Here is a 10,211-nt window from a genome sequence, read left to right as displayed (position 1 = left end):
GGTGAGGAAGAATGGGTTTTGCTGTGGGTCCAGGTAATGTTGGGAACTAGCACCATCTTCACCTTAACCTCCCACCCCACCCCCACGGATGGCCCAGCAGCTGTGTTTTTTGCTTTATCCCCTCTACTGCCAGGCCATTGCCCCAAGGCTGTGAAGGGCTGAGTAATTTGCAAATAGCTGGGGCCTCCCTGTTTTTCTGGTGCTTCTGCCCTGGAGGGCTGGGGAATAATTTTATAATAGAAAGGGGCCTTGCTGCTTTTCAGGTGCTCCTGCGCAGGAGGGCTGGGAGATAATTTTTTAATAGAAAGGGGCCTTGCTGCTTTTCAGGTGCTCCTGCAATGGAGGGCTGGGAGATAATTTTTTAATAGAAAGGGGCCTCGCTGCTTTTCAGGTGCTCCTGCCCTGGAGGGCTGCGGAATATATTTTTGGGGAGAAAGGGGCCTCGCTGTTTACCAGGTGCTCCTTCGCTGGAGGGCTGGGGAATAATTTTATATAATAGAAAGGGGCCTTGCTGCTTTTCAGGTGCTCCTGCGCTGGAGGGCTGGGAGATAATTTTTTAAGAGAAAGGGGCCTTGTTGTTTTTCTGGTGCTCCTGCGCTGGAGGACTGGGGAATAATTTTATAATCGAAAGGGGCCTTGCTGCTTTTCAGGTGCTCCTGCAATGGAGGGCTGGGAGATAATTTTTTAATAGAAAGGGGCTTTGCTGCTTTTCAGGTGCTCCTGCCCTGGAGGGCTGCGGAATATATTTTTGGGGAGAAAGGGGCCTCGCTGTTTACCAGGTGCTCCTTCGCTGGGGGGCTGGGGAATAATTTTATATAATAGAAAGGGGCCTTGCTGCTTTTCAGGTGCTCCTGCGCTGGAGGGCTGGGAGATAATTTTTTAAGAGAAAGGGGCCTCGTTGTTTTTCTGGTGCTCCTGCGCTGGAGGACTGGGGAATAATTTTATAATCGAAAGGGGCCTCGCTGTTTTTCAGGTGCTCCTGCCCTGGAGGGCCGGGGAATATATTTTTGGCGCGAAAGGGGCCTCCCTGTTTTTTAGGTGCTCCTGCGCTGGAGGGCTGGGGAATAATTTTTTAGGAGAAAGGGGCCTCGCTGTTTTTCAGGTGCTCCTGCCCTGGGGGGCCGGGGAATATATTTTTAATAGAAAGGGGCCTCGCTGTTTTTCAGGTGCTCCTGCGCTGGAGGGCTGGGAGATAATTTTTTAAGAGAAAGGGGCCTCGTTGTTTTTCTGGTGCTCCTGCGCTGGAGGACTGGGGAATAATTTTATAATCGAAAGGGGCCTTGCTGCTTTTCAGGTGCTCCTGCAATGGAGGGCTGGGAGATAATTTTTTAATAGAAAGGGGCCTTGCTGCTTTTCAGGTGCTCCTGCCCTGGAGGGCTGCGGAATATATTTTTGGGGAGAAAGGGGCCTCGCTGTTTACCAGGTGCTCCTTCGCTGGGGGGCTGGGGAATAATTTTATATAATAGAAAGGGGCCTTGCTGCTTTTCAGGTGCTCCTGCGCTGGAGGGCTGGGAGATAATTTTTTAAGAGAAAGGGGCCTCGTTGTTTTTCTGGTGCTCCTGCGCTGGAGGACTGGGGAATAATTTTATAATCGAAAGGGGCCTCGCTGTTTTTCAGGTGCTCCTGCCCTGGAGGGCCGGGGAATATATTTTTGGCGCGAAAGGGGCCTCCCTGTTTTTTAGGTGCTCCTGCGCTGGAGGGCTGGGGAATAATTTTTTAGGAGAAAGGGGCCTCGCTGTTTTTCAGGTGCTCCTGCCCTGGGGGGCCGGGGAATATATTTTTAATAGAAAGGGGCCTCGCTGTTTTTCAGGTGCTCCTGCCCTGGGGGGCTGGGGAATATTTTTTTAATAGAAAGGGGCCTCGCTGTTTTTCAGGTGCTCCTGCCCTGGAGGGTTGGGGAATCATTTCTTAAGAGAAAGGGGACTTGCTGTTTTTCAGTTGCTCAGCTTGTAGGACATTGTCACCTTGGCCCTGTGTCCTTCCCAAGAACAATATCCTCCCACTTACATTCCTTGTGTGTTTCATGAAAGGGCACGCCCGCGAATGTGGGCCACGCCCTGCGAATGTGGGCCACACCCAGAGAATGTGGGCCACACCCCGCGAATGTGGGCCACTCCCCGCGGATATGGGCCACTTTTTTCATCAGTGACTGTGACCGGGCCAAATTGTGATCCCAAGGCCAGCACGAGGGCAGGCAGGACATGGAAGAGATACACCATCCTCCCTCTACAAGAGTCCAGACACTGAACCCGTGCCTCCTGGGGACCCCGGGCCCGCCCTCGGAGCAAGCAGGAAATGGAGGTGATACCCTCCTCCCAGTACACGTCCACGAGTCCGGTCACTGGGCTCCTGGCTTTGCCTCCTGGGGTCCCTGGGCCAGTACACAGAGCAGGCAGGACACGGAGGAGACACCCCCTCCTCCTAATACACGAGTCCGGTCACTGGACTCCTGGCTGTACCTCCTAGGGCAGCACAGAGAGCAGGCAGGACATAAAGAAAAGTCCTCTGTGGTCTTCCTGCACAAGGGTGCTGTGACTGGACTCCTACTTAGGCTAAGCACACAGAGCAGGCAATGCGAGGCGGAGAAGATCCCCCCCCTCCCCCCACGCACGCACATGCACCTCTATGGATGAGTCATTTCACCTGTCTCCTGTCACCCCTCCTGGAGGCGGACCCTACAAGGGGTTGAGAGAAAGCCCCAAAGAGTGACACACGCACACCCTGTTGTACGTAAGTGCGGAGTGTTTGTTATTCAGCGAGCAGCCCCCACCCCGCGCCAGGGTTACTTAAATGGAGGAGGCGGAGTAGGAGAGAGCAGAATAGAGAGGGGCTGGAAGGGGACAGAGAGTCGGAGAACAGACAAGTGAGAACTCGGGAGAAGCAGCAGCGAGAGATCATCGGAGAGCGGAGACGGCAGAGCCCCCATCCTCCCCCCAGCCGCGCACCCATCCTACTGACATGGCCCCGCTGTCCGTGCACAGGCTGCTCCAGCTCGGCTTCCTCGCCTACCTGTTGCTCTCCGCCTTCATCTCAGCCACCGCCGCCGTCAGCGTCGACCTGTCCGAGCAGCGCAACAAGGTGGCCAAGATCAAAGTCAACCCCAGGGGCAACCTCTGGGCCACAGGTATCTGTCTCCTCTTTACCTCTCCGGAAGAGATAGCTACGTGGGGAAAGTACTTGCTGTAGAGATAGGTGCGTGTATCAAACAGGATAGTGCAGAGGTTCGCATCCTTGCATGGTAGATCAGTGGGTTAATTCTCTTGATGCTCAGATCCGTGCGTGAGCTGCACGTCGCTCATTCTAACCCTTTCCAGATAGTTCGCCAGATTAAGGCACCTGCTGCAGAAATGTGTTTATTGCTTGTGGTTCTCAGGTTTCCTTCCCAGTAAGAGAGGTCAGTGGGTTAATGTGTCAGTTGCGGCGTGCGGTGTGCAAACCTCGGGGACACAGGGCTGATTCCAGTTTTGGGAGACTCAGTCACTCTTGTCCTTCTAAACTTGATCAAACGAGTATCCCTGAATTGGGCAATATAGGATTTCATGCCTCCGAGGGTCATAAAATGAGTGCAAGGAAGGGGGGGGGGGGGGGAGTGCCTCTTGTGCAAGCCATGTACAGTGCTTAGAAAATCTGGGAAATATACCGTGTGGTACATAACCACACGGGTTACCAATATTCCTCATTTGGTGTGCATCTCGCTGGGCATAGCACACACCAGTGCAGCGTGTGCTGTTTTAGCGCTATAAATCACCAGAGCGTGCGGCGCACGTGCAGTTCCTTACACAGATCCGTGCTCCACGCCTGGTATGTTACCGAATCTAATTTTTATTAATCAGAGACAGGGGAAACATGAGACTGCCCACTTATAATCCCGTCTTTCAGTTCTACAAAGCCATCGCGGGCTTTTGATGACGTGGCAAACCACGAGAGCAAAGCTGAAGTGGTACGTCAACGCCATTCGAACCCCTAAACGACACTATATGGCCATGATTGACGGATTAGAAATTAATGATCTGTTTAATTTTTTTTAATATGAGATGATAAATTGGATAGTAGTATTTTAATGAGTTTAAGAGCTTCTGTTTCATTCGTTTAAAAATGTTAAAGTGTAGCGTTTTGCTTGTCACATGGTGTTCAAATAATATATGAACATTTGAAACGTTTAATCACAGTCTAAATCTACTTTATAATTCCTTTTTACAGTTTGATGTATAACACACGAATTATGTGGTAGATAGTGTAAAAGTATAGTTACTACAACACACAAGGAAGGGAACGTAATTAATATAACGTCAGATTGAAATACATTTTTCTAAGCATGTGGTCAAAATAGCAGAAGGTAATCATGTTTAATGTACCTACAAAAACGCGTTCACGTTATTGTATGTATATCAAAACTCGGTGAGTTAATGCGGCAGCTGCAGGGATATGTTTGCAACCCGCAGGAGAGAGGGTTGCATGGCTCGTCCTTTCATCTTTCGGGGTCAATACTCTGACTGCCATTGAACTTCGTGGCAGTAGCACACGTTTAATGCAGCAAAACGAAGCCAAAATGTTAGAACTGCTAGTGACTGGTGTGGCTATTTACATTACATCTGCCCATTTTGTTCGCCATGATTTCTAATTACATTCTGAGAATTTTCTCCAACACCTTAAACAAACAGTATTCAACACCAATTCCTCATGTATTGGTTTGCAAAAATCACTAAACTGAGTGCCTTTCACAGTGATGCATCCTGTAAGACCCGGACAATGGTTTGAGAAATACAATAATCAGGGTCACTGGAATTATGCAGCAGGGGATTGACAAATTATGCGGCAGAGTTGACTAAATGATGCGGCACATTTTGCCATAGTACTACTTTATTATTTTGTGATTTTTACACATGGTAACACTGTCTGGGCAAATATTGCACCTTATTTATTAGTACCGGTTTAAGACCCAAAAACAACAAAAAGCAGATGAAAATGGCCAGTAAATCTTTTGTGAAGGGTTGTCCTCTATGCAAAGACACATGCCGATCTCTTATATTAACTTTTGATCCATTTGAGCTAGAAACAATTGTTTTTGTTCACATCTACCGATTATGTAGCAAGTGATTGATTATGTGGCAAACATGCAAATTCATAATTATTCGAAAAACAAACGCTGCAGCTGCAGAATCGCATATTACCAGTGCCCTGACAATAATACTCAGCATTGAAGATACTAAAAAAAAAACAGGAGGGTATCTTTTCTTTGCAGTTTACGTCACACTACAGTGATTTGTCGGGTAAGAGGCCAAGTGTGTCTCTGCCTGTGCCGTTTTCTCTGCAGTTTTTCATTTGTATTAGATTCACAGGTCTGGGTGCTCTACAAGGTATGCAGAATGTGGTTTGATTCGAAAACTGGTTTTAAATTGTATTTTCGCCCTTTGCCTACCCTGTGATCGTGGGCAGACCCCCTCCCAATCTCCTGCGGCACTGGTTGGCAACGGTCCTGGAGCTGCTCTCATTGAGCGCCATGCAATTAATGAATTTAACATCCGCTGCTAAGTCCAAGAGGAATGACATGTACTGTGTGTCCCTCAGTCAGGTCCTGTCCTTAGCCGAGAGGCAGGCATCTGAGCGGAATCGCCTTTTCGTGAACTTTGCCAGATGAATAGCAAGTGACTGGGGCTCGTTGCCCAGGGAGTCGGGTGCCCTCCACCAACACACAGCCCCCTCTTCATACTCCAGACAGCACCTCCTACTAGACACTTTCTATGGAGCACTAGATGTTCACCCTACAGCCAGACACTGTGTGTCCTTTAGTCAGATACATTGTGTCACTGACTGGCCCCTTTAACCTATAGTAGCCTGTAACATTGTTTAATTTAGGGAGTTTTACCTACAGTCAGTTATACTATATGAAGGACTAGATTGCTAACCTTATTATTAAAAAGAGGTTTTTATCATCTACAGTCGTATACAGTGTGTCTATGATATGACCCTTTAACCTACAGTCTGAAAAATTCATTCACTTAGTGGGTTTTACTAACAGTCCGATATACTGTACAACGGACTGGATTGTTAACCTATATTGTTCAAAAGACATGTTTTTGATCTGCAGTAGGATACATTGCGTCTATACCTGGACTGTTTAATCTACAGTTTGTAGTTAGGTTCAAAGGAGGCTGTTACATTATGTAAAGGTCGTATTCGGCATCCAGTCACTAGCAATGTTTAACGTAGAGGGCTTTACAACTACAGCCTCACAATATTGGATCAAGGAGTTCACTGTTTCACCTTCAGTCAGTCACACTGTTGAAGGGAGCGGCCTTCAACTTGTAGGCTGACACGTGGTCTGTAGGGCTCGATTAGTTCACCTACAGTCAGTCACATTGTTTAAAGGAGTGGACTGTATTTTTATTGAAGGGCTGGATTGTTTAATCTTCTTTCCGTTGCACTCTTGAAAGAAATTGGATTTTTAAACTACAGTCTCATATATTATCTCAAGGACTACCTTCTTTTCCCTATAGTCAATAACATTGTTTTGAGGAGTAGGCACCTAGCCTATAGTTGGATACATTACGTCAAAACTAGAATTTTTCTCTAACGGTCAGTAAGATTGTGTAAAGAAGTGATCATTTAACTAACAGACAGATGCATTGTGTCAAGCCCTGGTCGGTTGACTGATTGTGGGATACTGCTCTGTATAGCCTCACGCAGGCTGCGTTGTATAAAGGGTGCCTGGTACATAGGCTGCATTACCAACTGAGTTGCTCCTTTAGCTATGTCCATTGTCTGAATATCCGTCTGTGCTACCTTCAATGAGGCAGGTACATTGTAGGAAGGACTGGTCATGCTTTACGGTGTAGCTCACTGTATAACGGACTGGGAATCATGGTGTCGACATTAGTGATCATGGTGTATTAAGTGGTCGCCTGGTAAGAGATGGGACAGTAGACCAAGCACATATATGGTCCAGATCTTTTCTGGTGGGATAAACCCTTTCGTTTGATTTTTTTCCTGTTAGTGCTATCTTCCCTGTGTACCTCCACAGTACTCACATCTGTCCTCGATTACCTGTAGTATCGATGTCCACACTCTTGGGCTACTCACCCTATCATCCGACTTTCATTTTCACTATTGTGGTGATGACACTTACCTTTGATATTTCATAATTCCCTCGGTGTCTCTGGCGCAATGCTCGGTGGCAGTATGGTTCAGCTGCTGCGTGTAAGAGCAGGCACCATAGGACTTTAATCCTGTGCGCAGATGTGACGTAGCATCTGTAGTCAGCCTCAGATCCGTTTGGTAGCTTGACTGAAGTTCCTTCACAAGATGTGGCTTTTCCAAAGTCCCTAAGGTCAGCTACTCGCAGTCACAGCAATTGTAGCATCCAAACCTGATAGCACCAGCTACCTGTACTTTTGGATAGCGTTTGACCACAAGTCTTCAAATGATTCAAGAAGTCACTCTCCCAATGCTTTTGTGTGTGCGAAAGAACACTCCGGTTGTTGATCAGTCACACTGGCTACTGGTTTAGCAACAAATACAATTCAGAGTTCTGTGTACAGAGGCCCTCTATTCATCAGAGAAAAAAATTCAGCATTACCCCACCCCGACCCATGCTCTTCCATGAGGCCAGAGGAGATAGCATAGTGTTCCCTCATTGAGAGGGAAGATAAAAGAAGACTTTGCCCTCTCTCAACTAGCTCCCGTGTATTGGAATGGCCCTTCTCTACATCATATTTTTTCCAAGAAGTCTTCTTCATCTTTATAAAACCTTTAAAATCCGGCTTTCCCCAAAGTAAGTTCTATATTTAACTTTAACAGGCCTCTGGTGGGCAGAGGTGTGGTTTAGAAATGTATTTAACAGAACTTAAAATAGCCCACAATGAATTAATATATGTTTTTTTTAAAAACTACAATGAGATATACTTTATGAAAACCCCTTCCTCCCCAGTCTCCGGATTTTTTGTTCCTTCCAAAAGCACAAGATGAAAGAGAAATACTCTTCTGGGTGGAGACAAAATCAACTCTATTTATATTTTAAAAACATGGCAACAATAAGTCAAACATACAGATTCGTTGTCAAGCCAGGCCTAAAAATTGTAAAAATGAAAGATAGAGCACCTTCAAGTCATATAAAATGCCTGTACCTTAATCGGGAAGTAGACTGTCTCGGATTGCAAGATAAAGATATTTTTGACCTTCCTCTGTATTTCCTTCTCCACATGCGCTGTGTCTGGCTGGACTTTGCTCCAAAGCACTTACTTGCCTTACATTTCATTCCCTACCAAGAAAGTGGGTAACCAGAGGAACGGGAGTGGCAAGCACAGGCCTAAGAGGCAAGCTATGGAGGGTGAGTGAAGAGCACATGCACGCTCAACCCTCTCACACTCCTGCACATGGGGCTACCAAGACTCTTAAAGCACCTAGGGGGAAGACCTTTTTAAACTCAAAGACTAAAAGTGCATGTTTATTGCTCCACATTGGTAAACGTTGCAGGGCTTAATATTCTAGTTTTGCTTGGCTGTTGGCTAAATAAATGGAGAGACAGCTCAGTGGGCCAGTTCCTTCTATTGAGTGTGTAAAAATCAAGTGAAAGCCATGAATCTCAGTGGGTACACTTAAAGGTTCATCGTTGAGTGCTGTTGAGTTAGGGTAATTTTGACACCACCTATGTATGGTGCTTCGAATCTCGTAGCCTTAGATCAGGTGAGTTCTCTTGTCACAGTGCGAGCTACTGTGTAGTAATACAATTGGCTGTTAGTTGCCTTGTAATTAATGCACCAAAGCATTTAAAAGTGGACCTTTGAGTAAGCTTTTATAAAAAATAAAAGTATGGAGTCTTGAAGGAGGGAGGGATAGGGCAAGAGGCCAAGCAGAGGCAGTTCTACAGTAATTCAGCTCTAGATGGCTACGTAGGACATCCCCCCAGGTGAGGTACATCACGCGGCCCATAAACTCATCAAAAATGGCCCTATTACAAATGCAGGGGAGGGTAAAAAGATGCTCGGCCTGTGGTAGTAAACATTCTTGTACTGACCCTGGTGGCCAAGGTTACCTCTGCCGATATGTACTTGTTAGAAATAGGGGTCTCTAGTTGCCAGAGGTAAGTACCTTTGTCCAAATAGGAACCCTTGCTTCTAGTCAGGGTAAGGGGGATACACACTTTAGATAACCCCTGCTCACCACCTTGGTAGCTTGGCACAAGCAGACAGGCTTATCCCAAAGGCAATGTGTAAAATATTTGTACCAACACTCACAGTAACACAGTGAAAACACCACAAATGGACACCACATCAGTTTAGAAACATAAAATATATCTTTATCTAAACATCACAAGACCAAAACGACAAAAATCCAACATACACAGTTAAAAATAGAAAACTATGAATGCATGACTTTTCACCAAAGTACCTGTAGTTGTGTCAAAGTTTACCAAGCAAAACAGCCACAGCATCGGAAAATAAAGAAATGCGACACTCCCGAGTCCCTGAGGAGGCGATGCAACAGTCCCGCTACACGCAGAGGAAGGGTTGCGTTGATTCCGATCTGTATGGGAAGTGATGCATCGATTCTTCGTTCCGGCCCGTAGGTGATGCGTCAGGGAAGCGTGTCGCACAGGTATGATGCATGGCTCTCTGGGACGCGTCGGCGATCGATGCGGCTTTGTTGCACGGCACTACGTTGGTCCACTTCAGCCGCGATCCCTCAATGTGTCGATTCTTGCAGCGATGATAGGCGCGGCAACGGTTTTTGCAGCGGTGCGGCGATGCGTGGAAATTCTTCTCAGGCCGTGAATATGTGTCGGAAAAACAGCCACAAGAAGAGCGATGCGTCGGTTTCTGTAGTTCTTTGAATTTCTTCTCTCTTCCAGCTCCCAAACAGCAGCAACAACCTCCAGAGGCCCAATACTGGCACAGGCACCTCAAGGCAGGTCAGAACACACGACAGATGAGTTATGGGGAGCTTGGGGTGAAGTCTTTGTGTCCCTGAGACTTCTGAACAGGAAGCCAGGTCACTTCAGGTTCTTGGAGATCGCCTTCAAGCAGGGGACACAGCAAACAGCAAAGTCCTTCTCCTTTCCTTGGCAGAAACAGCAACTGCAGGCAAAACCCAGACACACAGCAAGGGCAGTATTTCTCCTCAGTCTCTTCAGCTCTTCTCCTTGGCAAAGGTTCCTCTTGAATTCCAGGAATAATCTAAAGTTCAGGCGTTTTAGGTCTAATACTTATACACCA

The 10,211-nt window shown here is 46.9% G+C and overlaps 1 protein-coding gene across 1 annotated transcript in view; it reads left to right on the top strand.

Annotated features, from left to right (window-relative positions):
* The first annotated feature begins 2,812 nt into the window (after nucleotides 1-2,812).
* NMB (neuromedin B) overlaps nucleotides 2,813-10,211 on the top strand; it is a 47,581-nt gene continuing 40,182 nt past the window's right edge. The window contains exon 1 of the mRNA XM_085646326.1: nucleotides 2,813-3,124. Coding sequence (XP_085502452.1) covers nucleotides 2,959-3,124 — 166 coding nt within the window. The 5' untranslated portion in view covers nucleotides 2,813-2,958. The remainder of the gene's footprint in view (nucleotides 3,125-10,211) is intronic.

Source organism: Triturus cristatus, chromosome 3_1, assembly GCF_964204655.1.
Source record: "Triturus cristatus chromosome 3_1, aTriCri1.1, whole genome shotgun sequence".
Classification (NCBI taxonomy): domain Eukaryota; kingdom Metazoa; phylum Chordata; class Amphibia; order Caudata; family Salamandridae; genus Triturus; species Triturus cristatus.
Note: the sequence above shows the minus strand (reverse complement) of the source record. Positions and strands in the feature narration are given on the sequence as shown.